This window comes from Miscanthus floridulus, chromosome 17 (genome assembly GCF_019320115.1).
Source record: "Miscanthus floridulus cultivar M001 chromosome 17, ASM1932011v1, whole genome shotgun sequence".
Lineage (NCBI taxonomy): Eukaryota > Viridiplantae > Streptophyta > Magnoliopsida > Poales > Poaceae > Miscanthus > Miscanthus floridulus.
The window spans coordinates 37,422,782-37,444,964 of record NC_089596.1 but is presented as its reverse complement, the minus strand read 5'-3'; the positions used below and the strand labels follow the sequence as shown (position 1 = coordinate 37,444,964).

The 22,183-nt window shown below is 49.1% G+C and overlaps 1 protein-coding gene across 5 annotated transcripts in view; it reads left to right on the top strand.

The window, feature by feature from the left end:
- LOC136516689 (disease resistance protein RGA5-like) overlaps window positions 1-21,802 on the top strand; it is a 30,425-nt gene extending 8,623 nt beyond the window's left edge. For 3 of the 5 annotated variants that reach the window (XM_066510161.1, XM_066510158.1, XM_066510160.1), the window contains exons 7-12: window positions 831-1,025; window positions 7,446-7,889; window positions 7,986-8,893; window positions 9,659-11,648; window positions 11,743-11,817; window positions 21,342-21,801. In XM_066510161.1, the coding sequence (XP_066366258.1) occupies window positions 831-1,025; window positions 7,446-7,889; window positions 7,986-8,893; window positions 9,659-11,648; window positions 11,743-11,817; window positions 21,342-21,566 (3,837 nt within the window). In that variant the 3' untranslated portion in view covers window positions 21,567-21,801. Of the gene's footprint in view, window positions 1-830; window positions 1,026-7,445; window positions 7,890-7,985; window positions 8,894-9,658; window positions 11,649-11,742; window positions 11,818-21,341 lie in introns of all 5 variants that reach the window. The other 2 variants (XM_066510162.1, XM_066510163.1) reach the window with 1 other exon arrangement.
- Window positions 21,803-22,183: the final 381 nt, after the last annotated feature.

Genomic DNA, 22,183 nt, shown 5'->3' with positions numbered 1-22,183 from the left:
GGGCCGCGCTGTGCGCCTGCGAGAAGCAGTTGAAGCACAGACCAGCGAGATCGGCCGGAACTTGACGACGGGGGCGAACCACGCGCCGCCGCCGGCGTCGGGCGGCGCGGGACTCGAACTTTTGCCATCCCTCTGCATCGGGAGCTGCAGCACGACGGGGCTGGGCGTAGGCATGGCGCCGAGGAGGAGGGGCCCTCTGGAGAACCGCCGTGGGGCCTCTAGAAGCACCAACCGCCGCGCCCCGCTGCGCAGCAGCCGCCGCGGACGCCCCAACCGCCTTGGGCGCGCCAGCCGCCGCTGACGCCGCCGAGGAAGCAGGTCCCGTGGAGGACAGCACGATATCGCGGTAGGAGCGAGGGGAACCATCGGAACTTGACGCCGACGGGTAGTTGTCGTTCCACCGCTCCCGCTTGGAGCGGCCACGAGGGACGAACGACGCCGCGTGAGGGGACAAGTTGGAGGTGGAAACCGACGCCTGAGGAGAGGAGGAAGGAGCGCTGGCAGTCGTGGAGGTGGTCGCCGGACCCGGGGCGGGCGCCGGCGAGGGGCTGGGGGGAGGCGGGACGTCGGGAGAGGAGAGGTCGGAAGTCATAGCTTAGTTCACGAACTCAAGTTCTTGAGCTCGTGCTGGAAAGTTTGAAATCTCCTAATTATCAGTTATATAATTAATATAATTAACAAGCCTAAATGAAGCTGTTTTATGAAAAGTTGGCAACAAAAAGTGTTGTGGTTCTACCAAACCAGTTCTTAAAGTCTATCATGTACATATCTTTGCTGCCAAAATGCAAAAAAGTTTATCCTCATCATAATTAAAAATTAATGTGATGTAGGTACTTCGAAGATGGAGGCACAGGTGGAGTAAATTACCGAGGCAACATCAACAAGCAAATGCTTGTCAAGTAACTAAATGTATTGAAATAGCAAAAGTATGCATGAAGAATGAACCAAAAGAAAGACCTTCTATATCGGATATAATACGCAGTCTAAATGAAATCCGAAACTTGGATTGCCACATGGGTGGGCAGGTAAGCTTGTCTGCTTCCAAGAGTGACCTCAAAGGCTCTGTTCATTTACATAAGGTCATATCTAGTATTTATTCATTTTACATTCCAAATATATTGCATTTGCATAAACTGGTATCTCGACAAATGGCTAATGTTATGGGGTGTGCAGCCAAACCACCAAGGTCAAGTACTAGACATGGGACCAATCTCCACAAAATTTAGGAGTACATACAGGCATATGTGAAAGTGCAAATTCACATCATGTAAGGCCTTATTATGTGCAAATAAATCTGTAACTTGTTAGGAAGAAGTGCATATCCACATTGTGGGGCATCATTGTGTCTTTAATAAATTTTTAGTGTGTGTGGAAGATGCACATGCTCGTGGGGTGGCATGAGTGTGTGCGTCTTCAACATACTATCTGTAAGAAATATATTAAATTTAGGACAAGACAATACAGCCATGTTCACATTATTAGGATATGTTTATATCAGGATCATTAGAGAGATCCCCTAGATAGGCTAGTTACTATGTATAGCCTAGCTTCCTGTATTTGTACCTTCCATGTGTGCCTAATTGGCGATATATATGAAAGGCTCCCCACCCACATTGGGCGTGTGGTGATTTTCTCCTTTCTACATGGTATCAGAGAATTAGATTTTTGTTCTCCCTCCCTCCCGCACCTGTCCTCTCTCCCACCATCGGCTCTCTCCCCAGGCCAACCATGTCGGCCTCCTGTGCCACGAGTGCATCCCACTCCTCTAGAACCCTGGCGGCTGCGGACTCCCTCTCCGCCCCCGCCATCCTCGTCGCCCCCTACGCGACGATCTCCGTCAAATCCCACGTCCCGGTGACCTTAGAGCTGAAGCACCCAAACTTCAACCAGTGGTCGCCGTTCTTCACCCCCCTCTGTGGGAAATTCGGCCTCCTCCCGCACATCGACGGCACGGCGGCGGCCAGACCCACTGACCCTGCTTGGGCCATTGCGGACTCCTGCGTTCGCAGCTGGCTCCTCGGCACTGTCGGGACTGACGTCCTCGGCCTTGCTGCGGCACCGGACCAGACCGCGCGCGAGCTATGGGTCGCCATCAAGCACCTCTTCGAGGTCAACAAGGCCCTGCGGGCCACCTTCCTGAGTCACCAGTTCCACTCCATGACCCAGGGCGACTCCATCGACGAATACTGCCAGCAGATGAAGGCCACCGCCGATGCGCTCCGCGACGTCGGCCGTACCATCACCGACTCGGAGCTTGTCCTCAATCTCCTGCGCGGCCTCGATCCTCGCTTCGCCGGCACTGCTGACAACATCGCCGACTTGCACCCGCTGCCGGACTTCGCCACCACTCGCGAGAAGCTCGTCCTCAAGGAGCTTCGTCTTGCCAACGAGGGCACTGTCGCTGCCCAAATGGCGTTCCACGCCACGTGCGGTCCAGCATGCCGCTCGACCTCCGGCACCGCGGGTAGTGGCTCCTCTGCTGGTCGCCAGGGAGGCCACGGCGGCGGTGGCGGCGGCGACAGTCGCTACAGGAAGAAGGGACGGGGCGGCCACGGCGGCAGCGGCGGCTTCCAGTCCGAGGGTGGGCCGAGGGCTCCCACACCACCAGCCGACCCTTGGTACTGCTATGCCCCCTGGATGGGCGGGCCGCAGCAGCAGCAGTGGCGCCCGCCGGCGGCGAACCCGGCCTGGCGCGACCCCGGCGTCCTCGGCGCCTACCCTCAGGCCCACACCGCCTTCGTCCCCGCCCAACTCTCCGACAGTCCGACCTCTCCTCCGACGCAGAACGGCGGCTGGGATCAGGCCGGCCTCGTTGCTGCCCTGAACCAGATGTCCCTCCAGGGGTCCAACCCCTGGGTCCTCGACACCGGTGCCACAACTCACATGTCGCCCTCGGATGGTATACTTCTGTCCCGTCTTCCCCCTCCTGCCTCTGGCATCACGGTTGGCAACGGCAGCACCATTCCTATCACATGCCGTGCCACCTCCACACTGTCTTCTCCCGAGTCCACTTTTCACCTCACTAACGTTCTGGTTGCCTCGGCTCTCATGCGCAATCTTCTTTCCGTTCGTCAATTCACCCGTGACAATGATTGTTCTATTGAATTTGACGCTTTCGGTTTTTCTGTCAAGGACCAATAGACGGGGCGCGTGACTCTTCGCTGCAATAGTGGTGGCGACCTCTACACCTTCCCTTCCAAGCCAGCGCACCACTGCAGCCTCGCCACCACCTCGTCGCTATGGCATCACCGCCTCGGTCACCCCGGTCCTTCCAGCCTCGCCACTCTACAGAGCATGTCGGTCATCTCGTGTCATCAGAGCCCACCATCCATATGTCATGCATGTCAACTTGGCAAGCACGTGCGGCTCCCATTTAGTCATTCTACCTCTGTGACCACTACTCCTTTTGATTTAGTTCATTGTGATGTGTGGACGTCCCCGGTCCTTAGCACCTCCGGCTTTAAATATTATCTTGTTCTACTGGATGATTTTTCCCATTACTGCTGGTCGTTTCCGCTTCGTCACAAATCCGAGGTGCACCGCCACATAGTCGAGTTTATTGCCTACGCTCAAACACAATTTGGCGCCACCCCCAAATCATTCCAAGCTGATAATGGGACCGAGTTCGTTAACCATGCTACCACCTCCTTCCTCGCTAGCTATGGCATTACGCTCCGCCTCCCGTGTCCTTATACCTCTCCACAAAATGGCAAGGCTGAACGCATGCTTCGCACCACAAACAACACCATCCGCACCATGCTCCTTCATGCGTCCATGCCACCTCCCTACTGGGCTGAGGCCCTTGCCACTACCACTTTCCTCCTCAATAGGCGACCCTCCTCCTCCATCCAAAATCATATACCCTATCAGCTTCTTCACAAAAACCTCCCAGACTATTCCTCGCTTAGAGTTTTCGGATGCCTCTGCTATCCAAACCTCACTGCCACCTCCCCCCACAAACTAGCCCCTCGTTCAGCGCCCTGTGTCTTCCTAGGATACCCGTCCTCTCACAAGGGATAGCGCTGCCTCGACATGTCCACTTGGCACATCATCATCTCTCGCCATGTTATTTTTGATGAGTTGGTGTTCCCATTCTCGGCAGCACCATCGGCGGCCTCCATGCCGTCTTCACTTGACTTCCTGATGCAGGGACTATCTTCCTCGGCGACCCCTGCGACCACCGCTCCGCTGCTCGCTGGCCCCACGGCCTCCACCTCTAGCGTGGATGAGTCCCCGGAGCTCCTAGACCCGGCTATCCTCCAGCTGGCCCCCCTGGCTACCCTTGCGGCCGGGACCCCCCCAGCTGCTCATCCTCCGGGCGGGTCCCTGCTGGGCGGCCAGCGCTTCGGCGCTGTCTACACTCGCCGTGCCCGACCTACTGCAGCGCCGACCGACCAGGCAGCGGCTCCTGTGGCCGCGGCCATGGCCCTTGCTGCACCTCTAGCAGCACCGGTGGCCCCTGCTGCACCTCCAGCAGCACCGGTGCCCCCTGTTGCGCCTCCCGCAGCACCAGCAGTTGGCCCTGGAGCAGCGGCCTCAGCTCCTCGGGCTGCCTCGCGACCTGTGATGCGCTCACAGACCGGCAACCTCCGCACCGTCGAGCGCTTCGGATTCTCCGCCTCGGCTGCCTCGCCCCTCCTGGCGAACTATCGTAGCGCGCTGCGATGGCGGAAGAGCACAAGGCGCTGATCGACAATGGCACTTGGCGCCTCGTCCCTCGCCCACCTGGTGCGAACATCGTCACTGGAAAGTGGTTGTTCAAGCACAAGTTTCACTCCGACGGCTCCCTCGCCCGGCACAAGGCGCGCTGGGTCGTCCGCGGCTTCTCCCAGCAGGCCGGCGTCGACTACGACGAGACATTCAGTCCGGTGGTCAAGCCGGCCACGATCTGCACTGTCCTCAGCATTGCTGTGTCCCGGGAGTGGCCCATCCGCCAGCTCGACGTGAAGACCGCCTTCCTCCACGGTCACCTTGAGGAGACGGTCTACTGCGAGCAGCCGTCCGGCTTCGTCGACCCCGCTGCCCCTGACTCTGTATGCTTGTTGCAGAAGTCCTTGTATGGACTCAAGCAGGCGCCGCGAGCTTGGAACCAGCGCTTCGCCACATTCATCTACAACATCGGCTTCACCGCCTCCAAGTCGGATGCCTCCCTGTTCGTCTACAAGGTTGGCGACGAGCTGACCTACCTCCTCTACGTCGATGACATCATAGTCACCGCGTCGTCTCCGGCCCTTCTACAGCACGTCATCGCGCGCCTCCGCTCGGAGTTCGCCATGACGGACCTCGGCGACCTGCACCACTTCCTCGGCATCTCAGTGACCCGGGACAGCAGCGGCTTGTTCCTCTCCTAGCGGCAGTACGCTGTGGATCTTCTCCAGCGTGCCGGCATGTCTGAGTGCCACCCGACAGCTACTCCTGTGGATGCCCGGACCAAGCTGTCTGCCACAGAGGGCGCCCCGGTCGCCGATCCCTCGGCGTACAGGAGCCTTGCTGGTGCGCTCCAGTACCTCACCCTGACGAGGCCGGACCTGGCCTATGCAGTCCAGCAGGTCTGCCTCTTCATGCACGACCCCCGCGAGCCGCACCTTGCGCTCATCAAGCGCATCCTGCGGTACGTCAAGGGCTCCTTGTCGTCCGGCCTGCACTTAGGCCCTGGCGCCATCGACCAGCTCACTGCCTACTCCGACGCTGACGGGGCCGGCTGCCCAGACACGCGCTGCTCCACCTCCGGCTTCTGCGTCTACCTCGGCGACAACCTGGTGTCTTGGTCCTCCAAGCGCCAGACGACGGTGTCTCGCTCCAGTGTCGAAGCAGAGTACCGTGCAGTAGCCCACGTTGTGGCCGAGTGCTGTTGGCTGCGCCAGCTGCTCCAGGAACTCCACATCTCGATCCCGCTTGCGACGGTTGTCTACTGCGACAATGTGGGCACCGTCTACATGACTGCCAACCCCGTCCACCACCGCCGCACGAAACACATCGAGATCGACATCCACTTCGTCCGCGAGAAGGTCGCTCTGGGCCAGTTCCGAGTTCTTCATGTCCCCTTCGCGTACCAATTCGCAGACATCATGACCAAGGGTCTACCCGTCCAGCTTTTCACTGATTTCCGGACCAGTCTGTGCGTCCGTGATTCTCCCACTGTGACTGCGGGCGGGTATTAGGATATGTATATATCAGGATCATTAGAGAGATCCCCTAGATAGGCTAGTTACTATGTATAGCCTAGCTTCCTGTATTTGTACCTTCCATGTGTGCCTATTGAGCGATGTTTATGAAAGGCTCCCCACCCACATTGGGCGTGTGGTGATTTTCTCCTTTCTACACACATCTTGCACCAGACTTTTAATTGAAAAAATAGTTTTTTTACTAATAATCATTATACTTAAACAACTACCTATATAACAAAGAAACTCCAATCAGTTCAATTCTTAGACAAATCTAATTGTCTAAAAAAGGTAGAGTTAGCATTTTTAACATAAAGAAAGATATTATTGCTCCTAATCATTTGCATCAAGACGATGCTTATAAAAGAGTTCAGTTTACATGATCTTTTATATGGGTTGCAGACTCTACGGCATTTCTTCTTTGTTCTGAAGTATTTCAAAAAGAAACCTTATTGGAGTTTGCAAGCCAATAGAATACTGGTTTGCTTGTTTTGTATTGTGTCTACGGAACAATTAGGACAAGTACCATAGTTGAATTCATGATGTTTGATTAACAAGCTTTGAGTGCAGCCTGGTTTGCAAGCTTTCTGGATTACGTGAGCATATTTAGATTTAGATTATGTTTTGTATGGCTATGCTCTAAGACAACTGGAGAAGTGAACATTTTGAGATAGAGTTTGAGAAATGTGTTTGCTTGTCTCATGATCCGTAAGTCAATGGAGTCAAAGAGGCTGGTAGCATTTAATTTATATTTGTAGTGGGGGGATCTTACCGAGTCAGAATCTTACAATAAATGAGCTTAAAGTCATGTTACAACTCTATCCAAACCTTGAACTAGGACTCCACTGATCCAGTTTGGACCAGAAGTTCTGGTTGGAGAAGTTTGATGTTCCAGACCAAAACTAGAAGGTTTGGTTTATGAAAAAAAATTGAGTGTCAACAGCATCACATCTTGTCTTCAGAAATATGTGAGGAACTATCTCCATAATAGTCTTCTCTCTTCTATCAACTCCTAGAACTTGATACTCAAAAAGAAAAAAAAAAACTAGAATGTATGACTTGCTATATACACCTTAACTAGCAAGACTATGACTTAGTTATAAATTGGTAGGCATGGGTGGAGTCTATACCTTCATGATAATGCATCTTTTTTCGTGACTGTGCCTGAGCACATTTTTTCATTAAGAGGAAAAGAAATATACAACACTCGATCCTAGTAAGCCTAGGCTTACCAGGACCAACACAATTTTTGTGCCAATACTTCTAGCTGGTTTCCTGCAGGTAAGCCCTTCTTTGGATGATATGCTGGGGATTGAGCCGTTGGAGCTACGTTTTGCTTTTGAGCCTCATAAGGAGATATCTTGTGACATTGAGCTGACAAACGGAACAGGTAATTGCATTGCCTTCGACATTGAGATGCCAAGCCAATTCAGCACACAACCGAGCAAAGGAATTGTGCAACCACGATCCAAGCGTGCTGTGAAGATTACATTGCAAGCGCAGGAAATGACCCCAGGGAAACATCATCCAGACGAGTTCATTGTGAAGAGCATAAAAGTGGAGAGGGGTCTTGAAGACAAGAATATCACTGAACTCATGTTCAATAATGAGGCTGATAAAGTTGTTGATGAGGTAAATTTGACAGTTGTGTATGATGTGACTGAGAAATCCCGAGTGGATCTATCACTTGATTCACTAGATGAGTCCAATGTGCCAGTACCCAAGGTATGAGAATAACCCAAAGTAGCACCCATTAACGAAATGAAATTATTTTGTACTATTTTTTTGTATCTAATTAGCTACCATAATTCTATGTTCAAGGACATTGATTATAGCAGCTATCAAGAACCACGAGGACAACGTACCACACGGCTTAATTTCCACCCACCACAAATCAGTTCAGCTACCAACGTCGTAAGGTACAGCTACCCTCGTAGAGAAAGCGCCAGAGCTGTGGATCTGATGACAGGGGCAATGGGAAACCTGCTCCCTAAGCTTGGTCGGCTCCTGAAGCAGGGGCACAATCGTCTGCAAACAAGTATGAAGAAAGACTTCGAGTCTCTTGAGAGACAGCTGAGGAGAATGCAGGCTACCCTATGCAAGGTGTCACAAGCGCAGCAGGACCAGCTTGACCCAGAGGATAGGCATTGGGCCTACGAAGTCAGGGAGCTCTCATATGACATAGAGGATGTCGTCGATGACTTACTGCTACGCATCATAGAGGGCTCCGAACCTTTCACCAACACCAACAACGATGACTTTGGGGGACTCAAAGAGACGATTGAAGATATCAAGGACCGAGTCAAAGAGGTGACCCCCTGGAAGGTCAGTGATTTTGTGGCTACGACAGGTGTTGCTGACGACCCTCGCCTATTGGCTTTGTACAAAGATCATAAAGACCTTGTTGGTATTGCTGGCCCACGGGATGTGCTAGCAAAGTGGCTCATAGGCGGGGATGGTGGTGTGTCCAAACAGCAGCTCAAGATTATATCTATCTTTGGACCTGGGGGATTAGGCAAGACAACTCTTGCCAAAGCAGTGTATGACAGGCTGCATGCAGAATTTAATCTTAAGGCTTTTGTTTCTGTGGGTCGTAATCCTGACATGAAGGAAGTTCTAGGAGGGATCCTCCTTAAACTTGACAAGGAAAGTTATGCAGATATTCACAATAAAAGATGGAAACAAGAGAATCTTATTGATGAACTTCGAGTTGTACTTAAGTACAAGAGGTATGCATATGCACGACCCACCTAATCCCTCTAATTGAGGTTATACTGTGTGTATCTTTTTCTGTAGTTCTCCACGGGTGACCTCCCCTTTGTGTTCTCTCTATATCATTTTAGAGAGTTACTGACACTTTCCTAGTACGAACTGGTTTATTTCCATAAAGCAGCAGCAGCAGCAGCAGCAGCAGCACCACCACCACCAAAGCCTCAGTCCCAAGAAAGTTAGGGTCGTAGGCTATAAAGTTATAGAAAAATGCTAATAGCATAATTCCCTATAAACTCATACCTTATATAGTTATATATGGTGTGTATTAACCAAATATGTGTAAGAACATAAATTATTGCCCATACATCCTAATGATAAGCACCAGCCGGTTTATTGTGGTGCATATTTAATTTAATTTGAATTTCAGGTACCTTCATTGTTTACCAAGTAAATTATATATTCTTCAAAAGTTCAAATTAAATACTTTGTTTACCTCTATCTAAAAAAATTCCCTGTTCAAATAAAGAACATCTATGTAAACATGTTTTTTTTCCTTCGTTCATGACACAGATATACCATTTTATTTTGTAGGGTGTTTCAGTAGCTTCTAGTACTCTCCTTTTATTTATTCGACAGATCTTAATTGCTTGCAGGAGTCGTCGCATATCTGTTAATTAGTTCCATTTTAAATCCAAGGTCAAGATGGTTATGATGCCTATGTTTTTCCATAGAAACCTAGATAATTTTACTAACTTATGGCTCTTGTGTTGTCATGTGAATAGGTACTTAATTGTTATTGATGATATATGGGATATAGCATCATGGGAAATAATTAAGAATGCATTGATATATAATGACCAAGGAAGTAGAATAATCACAACCTCACGTAGTTTTGAAGTCGCAGAAAACAGTGGCGAAGTGTGCGAGCTAAAACCACTTTCTGACGATCACTCGATGGAACTATTCAATGCCAGATTATTTGGTCATAAAGGCACTTTGGATCCGCCAGATGAGCAGTTTACTAAAGTTTTAAAAAAATGTGGTGGTGTACCATTAGCTATAATTACACTAGCTAGTTTATTGGCTTGCAAACCAAGGGAAGATTGGCCTAAGGTGTACAGCTCTATTGGATTTGGCAACGAAGATAATATATATAGAGTTGTTGAGAACACAAGAAAGATTTTGTTATTTAGCTACTACGACCTACCATGTTACCTAAAGACCTGCTTATTGTATTTAAGCATATTTCCTGAAGACCATGAGATTGAGAAAGACACATTGGTATGGAAGTGGGTGGCTGAAGATTTTGTGCATGAAGAACCAGGGAAAACATTATTTAAAGTTGGAGAGAGGTACTTTAATGAGCTTATTAATAGATGCATGATTCAACCTGTTGGGGGTGAAAGTGATAGTTACACCATATATGCTTGTCGTGTTCATGACATGGTGCTTGATATGATCTATTCCGTGGCAAAAGAAGAGAATTTTGTTGCCATATTGGACTGTGATGACCAAAATCTATCTTCTGAAAGGAATGTTCGTAGATTAGCTGTCCATAAGAGAGTCGTGGAGCAGCATGACCTGGCTAACACTAGCACGTGCAAACCAAAAGTGAGGTCATTTAATGCTACTAGGTGCTGTTTGAGTATGATGCAATTACTTCCAAGCTTTCATGTTTTACGTGTCCTATCCATAGAAGATTGTACCTTCATTGGAGATAACAGCAGATCTAGGGAGGAGGAGATGGAGGAAGAGGTGCAGCAATTAACTGAAGATCACCCTCATCTTCTCAAGAATAATCTTGTCGGGTTATTTCACTTGAGATACCTTGGACTGTATAGAACGCCTGGTTGTGAGCTGCCAATGCAAATTGGCAATTTAAGATTTTTACAGACACTAGACTTGAGAGGTGCTGGGGTAAAGATATTGCCACAAAGTCTTATTCAGCTAAGACAACTGAAGTGCTTGCGATCTGAGGACCTCCCCAGAAGATTGCCAGAAGGGATGGGAAACCTAACGTGCTTGGAAGATCTGCGGTTAAGGGATGTCGTCGACTCCCCGAATTTTGTTCTGGAGTTAGGAAATCTGACAGAGCTAAGGGTGCTTCATATTACCACTCGTATGTTCAGTGACAGCTTGAATACAGCCTTAGTAAATTCTCTAAGCAAGCTGCAGAAAATTGAAGAGCTAATGCTTCGTGATGGCGGAGGGTGCAATGAGCCCAACTGGGATGGTTTTTCACCCTGTCGGCGACTTTGTAATCTGCAACTACATAATATAAGTCGTTCCCGTGGACTGCCCGTGTGGATCAACCCCTCAGTTCTTCCGAACCTTGCCAAATTGAATGTGTCTGTCAAGTCTGCCAAGGCACGGGATCTAGACATCCTTGGGACTTTCCAAGAGCTCCGGTATCTCTGTCTGTTTGTAAATGAGGACAGGGTCTTCCCTGATGCCATTGCTGCTGGTGCATTCCCCAGATTACGGTACTACTACATGTATTCCCCGCTGACGTATCTACCGGGAGCTATGCCGTGCCTTGAATCTGTTCGGTTCAGCATTGATGTCAAGGCCTTTAAGGATGCCAACTTTGACTTGGATTTGGATAGCTTCAAGTACCTCCCTTTGCTTGAGAAAGTCCATGCTCAAATTTACCGCTGGGATGTGACAGTTAAGGAAGCAGATGAGGTCGAGGTGGCAGTGAGGCGTGCAGTCAACAACCATTCTAACCGTCCCATCCTTATTCTCGAACATGTTGGTTCGTCTACAGACGAGGTACTAGTATTACTATGCCACTCAAAATTCGCATGCAACCTAACTGATGTATTCCTTTATCATGACCCCTATACCTTGACGTTCTTGTTCGCAGACTCCTGTGTGCCCGTGGGAGGACGACTACAACAGCAGTTCCGGTTCCGAGCAAATTGACGTCTACAACCAAGAGGTACAATCGATGCTACTCCCTCCTCCCTTTCTTCCCGTAACATCCCATCAGGCAGTTTTGAGAAAAATAATTGAATGCATTTTAATGGCCCTGTTTGGCTGCGGCTGCTGCCGCCTGTTCTACAGTAAGCAGCTGCTGCCACAGCTGCTTTTTTCCACCCACAGGTCACTGCATAAAAAGCAGCTGCATCCGCAGCCAACACAGGCCCAATGTGATTAATTAAATGTCCATGAAATGGTACAATGCCAATGGACTCAAAATCGACACAGAATATAGGCCTGGAGAGATATTTTTTTTTTTGAAAACGCAGGAGAGCTGCGTTTTATTGTATTATAGAGAATGAAAAGGGGGGGGGGGGTCCCCAACAGGATCCTCACTCATACGGGGACCAAATATGAATGAGGCGATTACACATACACAAGAATAAGACCCATAAAAACAAACCCGACACGACCTTAACTAGAAGGACCTAGTCTGAACAAACCTAGCCCTTCTAGCTTTTTCGCACCAGCCAAACACCAAAGGCTATGCTCATTCTTCAGCTCACTCCAAATCAAGTTAATCGAAGGTGAGGCCCCCTAAAAAACACATGCATTTCTATGTTTCCAAATAATCTAGGCCCCAAGAATAATTAGAGAATTCACTCCTTTCCTGTGCTCCTTGTTAACTCTGTTAATAGTCTTGCGCCACCAATCAGCAAAGCTTAGTTCGTTATGGTGGGGGACACAATCTGCTAGGTTCAAAATAGAAAATAATCTAAACCAAACTTGTCTTGCCACCACACAAGATGTTAACAGATGTTGTATTGTCTCATCTTCTTGATCGCATAGGGAGCATTTATCCGGATGAGAGAGGCCCCTCTTAGCGAGCCTGTCTGCCGTTCAACATCTATTACGGATTGCCAACCACAAAAACATTTTGCATTTGCTTGGGGCACAGGACTTCCATAATCGATGCCAAGGTTCAAAGGTCACAGCACCACAGAAAAACGCTTTATAGGCAGATTTGGAAAAGTAGCAACCACTTGAATCTAGCCTCCATGTGTGACGATCCTCTTGGTCAGTTAAGGTAAATCCCAAGAGACAATCCCATAGCTGCAAGAATTCTCTAATACCAGTCCAGGAAAGGCCTCCTTGAATATCTCTTGGCCATTGCACATTGGTGAGAGCTGCAGCCACAGTCCGGCTATTGCGAATTCTAGGAGAAACACAAGCATAGACAGATGGCGCAAGATTTTCAATCGAACACCCGTGAAGCCACCGATCAGTCCAGAAAAGAGTATTCTGACCATTCCCAACCTCAGTCATGACTGCAATGGCAAAAAGGGCTAGCGAGTTATAGTGCGAAGGCAGTTCCAGATCAGACCATGGACGATCAGCTTTAGTCTTTTTAAACCATTGCCACCTGATTTGTAAAGCCCAGGCCATCACCTCCAAGTTGGGTATGCCCAAGCCACCAAGATCCAATGGTCTCATGACCTTCTCCCAAGCCACCAGACAACAACCTCCATTAGCCTTATCCTTTCCTTGCCATAAGAAGCCCCTTCTGATTTTGTCTACTGCCTTGATGAACCATCTCGGGACGCTGATGGCAATTAACAAATGAATAGGCATGGCAGAAAGAACACACCGGACTAATGTGGCACGACCAGCCCTGTTCATGAGAGCTGCCTTCCAGCACGGGAGTTTATCAGCTATTTTCTCAATCCATGGCATAAGGTCCCTCTTAAGAAGCTTTTTGTTTGACAGTGGTAAGCCTAAATACTTGCATGGGAACACCGAGATAGTACATGGCAGAATATCATGAATAGCTGTCAAGGACTCTCCTGCACAACCGATGGGGATGATGTTACTTTTCTGAATATTGGTATGCAACCTTGAAGCGTCACCAAATACCTTGAGAATATCTCTAGTGACCAGCAACTCCTCTTCAATTGGCTTAATAAATATGGCAACATCATCAGCATACAGAGAAAGTCTTTGTCCAGCCACCCTTAGGGATAGCAGCTGCAACAGCCCCTCACTTGCTGCCTTTACAAATAAACTGTTCAGCACATCCATCACTAAAATAAAGAGCATGGGGGATAAAGGGTCCCCTTGTTGAAGACCTCGCTGATGATGTATTAGATCTCCCGGTTCTCCATTCAACAAGATTTGAGTTGATGAAGAGGATAACAGATTGGCCACCAAATTGCGCCAAGAATTTCCAAAACCCAAATGTTGCAGCACTTCTAAGAGAAACGGCCACGACACCGAATCAAAAGCTTTGGAGATATCCAATTTAAGAAAGAGGCTAGGCACCTTTTGTCGATGTAGCACCTTAACTGTTTGCTGCACTAGAATGAAGTTATCATGAATGCATCTAACCCGTACAAATGCACTTTGATTAGAAGAGACTAACGAGTCCAATAAGGGGGCCAGCCGATTAGCAAGAATCTTAGTTAAAAGTTTACCGAAGCTGTGCACTAGGCTAATGGGGCGAAAATCTTTCACAGCCACCGCATCATACTTCTTCGGAATCAGAGTGATATAAGCTGCATTTAACAGTCCAAGCCTCTTTGCTTGACCTTTCTGAACCGTGATAATTGCCGCCATGAGATTTGCTCTAATTACCTGCCAACATGCCTTGTAAAATCTGCCAGTATACCCATCTGGACCTGGGGCTCTATCTGATGGCATAGACTTGATAGTTTCCCAAACTTCTTCCTCCATGATTAGATTATCAAGAGCTGACAAATCCATAGAATTCCGATGAAAGAATTGCAGGTCTAAGGACGTAGTTCGGATCGGGGCTTAACCTATCAGATTATCATAAAAATCATACAATATCCTATGTTTATCCTCCTGGGAAGTGAGTCCGATCACCATCTATGATTTTGGAGATAAAATTTTTTCTCTTCCGAAAAGCAGCCTGCTTGTGGAAGAAGGATGTATTAGCATCACCCTCCTTTAGATACCTGACCTGGGAACGAAGTCTAGCAATAGTTCGTTCTAAAGACGATAACTTCAGGCAAAATCGCTTCAATTCCTTTTGCAGCCAGTCCTCTCCAATGGATAGAGTCCTCCTATCTTGGGCCACTTCCAGCCTATGCAACACTTCACGAGCTAGAGCAAGTTGAGTTTTTATGTGTCCAACTCTTTTTGCACCCCAGGATTGCAAAGCACGAGTTAATCGCTTCAGCTTGATGGAGAAACATTCCAGAGGGCAAGATGTCTGAACTGGTTCATCCCAAGAACTCTTTACCATGTCAAGGAATCCAGGAAGGCATGTCCAGAAACTTTCAAAATGAAAACGCCTCCTACCCTTGACACCAACTTTAAGACCAAGGACAAGAGGACAGTGATCGGACATTTCAGTCGCATGGCTTTGTAATATACAGTTAGGGTATAAGTCTTCCCAATCTGTAGTACACAACACTCTATCCAACTTGACAAGAGTGGGGGAGGCTCTTTCATTTGACCAAGTATAACGACGACCCAACAGAGGTATCTCTTTCAGTTCCATCTCATTCACAAAGCGACGAAATCTTCCCATTAGTGCCCTATTGATATTATCGTTGTTTTTATCTTCCGAACTGTAAATCATATTAAAATCCCCAGCAAGCATCCAAGGTCCAACACAAAAACTCCTAACTTCACGCAACTCATCAAGGAAAGCAGGTTTCTCTGCATCTTCGTGAGGACCATAAATTCCAGAGAACCACCATGGCTGATGTCCATGATCCTGGAATAAGACCGAAACTGAATGCCTATGCACTCGATAGTGTTCAACATTGGATGATCCATCCCGCCAAGCTACCAGAATCCCTCCTCTTGTTCCTTGAGCTGGCAGGGCGACAAAGGAACTATAGTTCTGCCCCAAAATAGATAACACATCACGCTGGGAAATATGAGATAATTTGGTCTCTTGCAAACATACTATCATCGGCTGACAAGACTGCACTACTTGGTGAACCATATCCCGGTGGCTTTTGTCATTGAGTCCACGAACATTCCAAATTAAAATACTAGAAGAATCCATAGATAACAAGATTGGATCGACCAACTACAGGAAATCAAACAACAAGAATGTCATCTGTAGCCCGCACTTCATCGCCAGGAGGTGCATCCCACCCGAACAGGGCAGCCAATGCCTTCAGATGTTCCCTGGATAGAGGTTGGTCAAACAAGGTGGCGTAGTGTTCCATGGCAACAACAGAAACCCTTTCTTCACCATCAGCAAAGCCTAATTGACGGCAAACTGATACTGCCGCACTATGATCAGCTGTTGTTGGAGGAAGATTAGCAACACGGCGGCTCCGTCTTGGCACAAAGTTGGATGGCAGGATCTTCTTCCTTCTCTTAGGAACGGGGGGGGGGGGGGGGGGGTGTAGGATAGCGTCTACCGGTTTAACCACCTTGAAAACAAAGGCAGCAATTGGGGAGGCCGGTGGAGATGACATGACAGGTTCGGTGGAGCAGGGAACCGCAGCATCGGAGACCAACACGCCCCCCTGAACGCCACCAATAGGAACTTGAAGAGCTTCCCTGACGGGCAGAGACACAGGCCCTGCTACAATGCCTAACTGAACGAGAGGAAGTTCAGTAAGCGGAAACGGGGCCTCGCCTTCCACACCCGCAGGACGTGGCTGTTGTGAGGCAAAAGAAGAGGACTGCACATTATCCTCCACCAAGGTGACAGGAGGAACCATGCTGACAGGAATCAAACATGCAGAAACAGATGGAGACATGACCACGCCATCAACGCACCCAAGCTCCCGAGGGGTCTGGTGCGGAGACACGGCCACGCCATCAACGTCCGCCTCCACGGCCACGGCTACCACGTTCCGTCGAAGATCAGGGAGCGGAGCCACAACCACGTCGTCCCCTTCAGCAACACGCATTCGTCGCCTGGAATAAGTCTTGATAATGGAGGGAACGTCGGGTTCTAAAGAAACTCTAGTGGGGGCGACCATCGGCGAGGAGCGCAGAGCCGCTAGGACCGGGGCATCAATAGGGATGATGTCCGGTGATGGAGAAGCCAGGAGATCGGACTGCTCCAATTGGCCATCAGCAACTAGAGGTGATTCTGGGCCTGAATGCACGAGACTGATAGATATCCTTTCAGGTACTGGGGCCGAGACAGAGCCCACAACCTCGGAGCCGAACTCCACGCAATCATCCCCACTGATCTGTGCCGCACCCGACATCCACAACTGAAATCCCGGCATGCGTGGGATCACTTCCTCTTCTCCAAACCGTGGCATAATGACCAGGGCCGCCATATCATCAATTACAGCCGGTAGAAACGAGGCGGGCGAGAGAATTGAAGGCGCCTGCGTCGCCTCGGGCACAGAGCGAAGCGAGCCATCAACCGGCTCGACGCAGACCGGGCCCAGCCGCCGATGCACAGGGACCCGTGTAGCACCATCAATGGAGGCACCGGAATCAGGAGCTGAGGACTCCAGTGGATCAGGTTCGCACCGCCGGCGACGTCGCCTACCATGGCCAGGATCATCATGCGGAGGAGGCGGGGGCGGAACGCCATTCGCCCCTGACAGCGGAGCCACAGAAGCTGCAACTTTGATTTCATAACTCAATGCGCGCTTCAAATCTTCATCATGCACAGGGGGCTCGACGATGTCTAAGTTCATGACCGCCGGGATGAGCTCCGGCTTGGAACACCAAGCCATGAGCCGAAAGGACGAATAATCCCGCCGGTCGACCGTATCAGGATGGAGCTCATGAACCTAGCACCATTCATCAAGCAGGTGCTCCGCCGTCTCGAGCTCCCAGGCGTGCGCCGGTATGCCTCGCAGCTCGACGTCGACAAGCGAGGGCAAGACCACCGCGGACGCATTCTTGAACCGGGACCAGCATCGGAAGTAGAGCGTGAACGGCTGCAGCAACAGTGGCCGCCCTTCGTTGTAAACTCGAATAGCTGTAGATTCGTCGGGGAGAACCAGCAGGCCATCATCACGGCTCAGATGGTGAAACTCCAGGGACTCAACCGGGAGTTCATAGCGACGAGCAAGATCATCCACCAGAACATCAACCGATAGAGACACCAAGTCTCCAACGATCGCGACCGAGAGCGCCTTGCATAGCTCATCCTCGGCCCTGGCCATCCTAGCCGAGCGGTCGAGGAAACGTCGGTGCCGGGCAAGAACGTCAGCGGAGGGGGCCTGAACACCAACGTTGACAGCAGCAGCAGGATCGCCATTATCTTCATCAGCCTGGTTAGGAGACCCGCTCTGTCCAGCAGCGCCAGAACGCCCCGCTTCCTGACACGGCGTCGACGTCGCCTGTGATCTGCCGTAGCACCAGACCCATCCAAGCCGTGCGAGGTCTCCGTGACCACCATCTTCTTAGCGCCCAGGTCCCTGGGTGTTGCCTTTGGCCACCAGACAAGGCGTCCCCGAGGCGTTGCCGAGAGTAGAGCCTGTCCACGACCAACATAGCTGGACGCACGATGCCCTATCTCGTGGCACTTGAAGTAGCGAGGACCCTCACGACAGACGGCGGCGCGGTGAGAGGTTGCAAAGCAGTTGAAACACCTCCCTTTGAGGTCCTCTGGGACCAGCCGACGGGAACCGCGCGACTCCTTCAGGCGCTTCTTGCGGGCATGGCGGCTTTCGTAACGCTGCCACCTGGACGCGTCAGGTCCATCTTGGACGAACGCCTGACGAGGCCGCGCCAAGAGGACGACCTTCGGTGGCCGTAGAACCTGCACCTCCGCCGGCTGCGACAAGGGAGATGATGAGGCGCCACCAGATAGCAGGACCTCGCGATACGACGGGGCGGAGGGGGAGCCACCCGCAGAAGAAGACGGGCTAGCGTCGCGCCACCGCTCGCCTTTGGAACGGCCAACCTGGGACAGCGGAGAAGGGGAGGAGCCCGGCACCTGGGAGGAGAGGGGAGCCTACGGATGCACGGCTGAGAGGGTGGCCGTCGGGCCAAGGGCAGGCACCGACGTGGGGCAGGTGGAGGAGGTGCCGGGAGGGGGAGGGGTGGGAGCGAGAGTGGCCATTCGCAAAGAAGTTAGGAAAGTTTGCTTTTTTTTTTATAAATTATTACTACATTGCAAACCACAAATTTAGGCCGAGTTTTTTTAAATAACCTAATCATTTATGTAAGTTTTGAAAATAGACTAGAAATATCGAATAAATTTTACTTTAAATTTTTTTTGGACCAATTTAACTACAAATCCCACAGCAGTTGTGAGGGTGCAACTAGCCGGAATCAGTTATTTATGAATCATTGTGTCTCAACAAGACTTGGCGAAAAAAAAAATCAAGGCTTTTTCCTAGAAGGATTTTGAGGGCGATATTTCCCATTTCAGAACTGTTATACTATGGGTCCCAGCCATTGGCCTCTTCCTTTCTCCTGTTGGGAGCACAGAAGAGCTTCACCACGGGCCCGCTGGCCTCTGCTGCCGCACTGCGCACGGTAGTGACACCGTGGGTTATTGTTTGTCTTGTCTCCTGTGTTCTTGTGCCCTCAGCGGCTAGGCCATTAAGGAATTGAGAAAAACTCACTCCTTCCTCTACTCTCCCAACTCATCTCTCCAATTCATCAGCGTGGAAGGTGATGGTCCTGCAAAAAATATGTTATCAAAGTGACTTGCATGGTGTGGCGTTGGACGATCCTGCTTAGTAGTGGCTGTTTTGGCACAAGGTGGCCTTCTATTGGCAGTTGGGGGCACTTTTGCTTTCTTTGATAAGGTGGCTAGGCTGCCGAGTGCTACAGTGTATGCAGCCGGATCTCAGTGGACGTTGTGGACATGGCGGAGGCCAGAGGCAACTGCTCATGTATCAGTTTGGTGGCTTGCAGCAGATTAGGGAGGGTAGCCTTGCTTGGCAAGGGAAATAAGTCCGGTGGGACTGTGTTGAGAGTCGCGGCAGGTGAATCCAATGGCATGGCAGCTACACGGCCTGCAAAACTGCAACCGCTAGTGTGGAACACCTTCGGTAACAACGGTGATGGCACTGACATTGGCTTATCGTCTTGATGGCTTCAGTTATCTTGTAGATTAGTTCCTTTGTTGTTGTTGTTGTTGTTGCTTGACCCCCTGGGCTGTTGATTCGTTGTGCTGCTTTGTCAAGGCTTCTTTTTAAAGTAAAATCTACTAGCCGTATGGTCCTAACTTTTTTCGTGGTGCCATTTGGGTCCATGAATTTGCAGACTGCATAAGTGTATTCCAGAAATTGCTAATCTGTTCTAAGTCCATGAACATGCAAATTGTATAAGTGCATCCCTGATCTTACTAAATGGTGTCATCTAGGTCTAATTGTTAGACACATAAGCTAGTATTGGTTTATTTTATCCAAGGTTAGATATGCTAGGCTCGATGGCAGTGTCCACATGCATAACTACCTCAACTATAAATATTGAGGAAAAACATCTCTAACAGAAGACACAGATGTATACGCTTGAGAATGACTACTGCTAAGTAATGTCATTGGTTACTAATAATGCAAGAATTAGCTCATATTGAACTCAGTTGCTATTATAAATATAGTTACATCAATTATTAGCAACCCGACTGTAATCTTTTTATTTCAGTAAGAGTTGCACCAAAGCAGTTTCTACTCCAAATAGGCCATGAATTACAGATGGAGAAGAATCATTCCCAAGTCCATATATAAAAAGTGATCTAATTTTTCATCAGTTCCGAGGGAAGACCAAAGATCTTGCATTACTTGTCCGCGAGGAAAACTCAAAAAAGAGAGAGAAATTTCATTAATCTCTTCATGCTTGTTCGAAGGTCCTAGTAGTGTTTGGCCAAAGAATAAAAACCGCTTCCTAATACAATGTCTCTTTATATATTGTCGTACTTTGAGGAACGGCTAAATTCAATTCAGGCTAATTCTTCCATTAAATTTATTTCTACCCTTGCTGAAGTAGAAGGGCGGGTCTGGTGCAAGCGGTAGAGTCTTACCGCCTGTGACCGGAAGGTCCCGGGTTCGAGTCGTGGTCTCCTCGCATTGCACAGGTGAGGGTAAGGCTTGCCACTGACACCCTTCCCCAGACCCCGCACAGAGCGGGAGCTCTCTGCACTGGGTACGGCTTGCTGAAGTATTGGTTTAAATATATACTTACTGCATGTATGAAAATTGAAAAGTTCTTCAACAGTTACTCTGTCGCCAACCAACACATAGGCTTGCTGAACTTTTTCGGTCATATTTTTTTCCAATGCACGAATCACTGTAGTTCAACAACCTTTTCTTTTTCTTTTTGAGACCTCAGCCACTGCAGTCAGAGTGGTTAATTGTTTTAATTTGTCTACATACACTTGCATGCTTGTTGCCCCATCCATCAGATTTTCTAATGTAAAACCATTAAACATATTCATAGGAAAGAGATACTTGTGACTGAATTTATATGTAGACTTGACTTTCTAACACACGTGCATCTTGGATCCCTGTTGCTAAGAAACTCTTTGCACATTTGAATTCGTTGCATGTGCTTCTGCACTTAGCCGGATTTTGGAATTATTTAAACTCTTCGCACATTTGAACACAACTTTTTTACATGTGTATGTAGGTGGAGAAACCATCAGATCCTATTGATAATGATGAAGTTAAGACTCAGAGTCCATCACAGGATGTTTCCACTTCGGAGGATGATTCCACATCTGATGACATTCATGAGACACTGCGCACCATAGAGCCATCACTACTAAACCGGAAATATACTTTTGTGGCACTTCTAGTGTTGTTGGCTGCTGTCGTTGTGTTCTTGTTACATGAAGATGGCGGCCCTGTATGATAGTCTAATTTTGCTGATGCAGTCAACACTATCACCTAAACATTTAGGTCGTCCGTAGTCCCACTCAAGGATATACATCTCTGTCTCTTCTATTTTATTTTCTTCTCGGTACTTACAGTTGTGAATGTTATGCATGTGAACTGTGTTGGATTAAGATAAACCAATAATTACTCATATGTCCTACAAGTTGGATCTAGACATCTTTTAGTATGATAAAGGATGCACTTGCATAATCTGCAAGTTCATGGAGCAAAATGACACTAATTTAGTAATTAGCAAGTTTAGAGATGCACTTGTGCAATCTTCAAGTTCATGGATCTAGATGGTGCCCAATGACAAATTCGAAAACCGCCCTTGTATTTTACTTCTTTTAATATAATCGGTGGCTCTCATTTAAAATGCCGAGCAGCACCTGCTCTCCTTGCCTGCATTACCACCCAAATCGATGGGGGAAGAGACTCGGTAGCTCCTCTACCCTGACTGTCCACTCCCCGTTCTTCTCTGGTGAGTTTTGGCCAAATCCCTGACAACTACATCTTCCACAATAGCATGAGCTCCTTCATGACCACTCCATGCCTGCATCCACAAATGCACTGAGCTCCCTCGCGGCCTCGCTG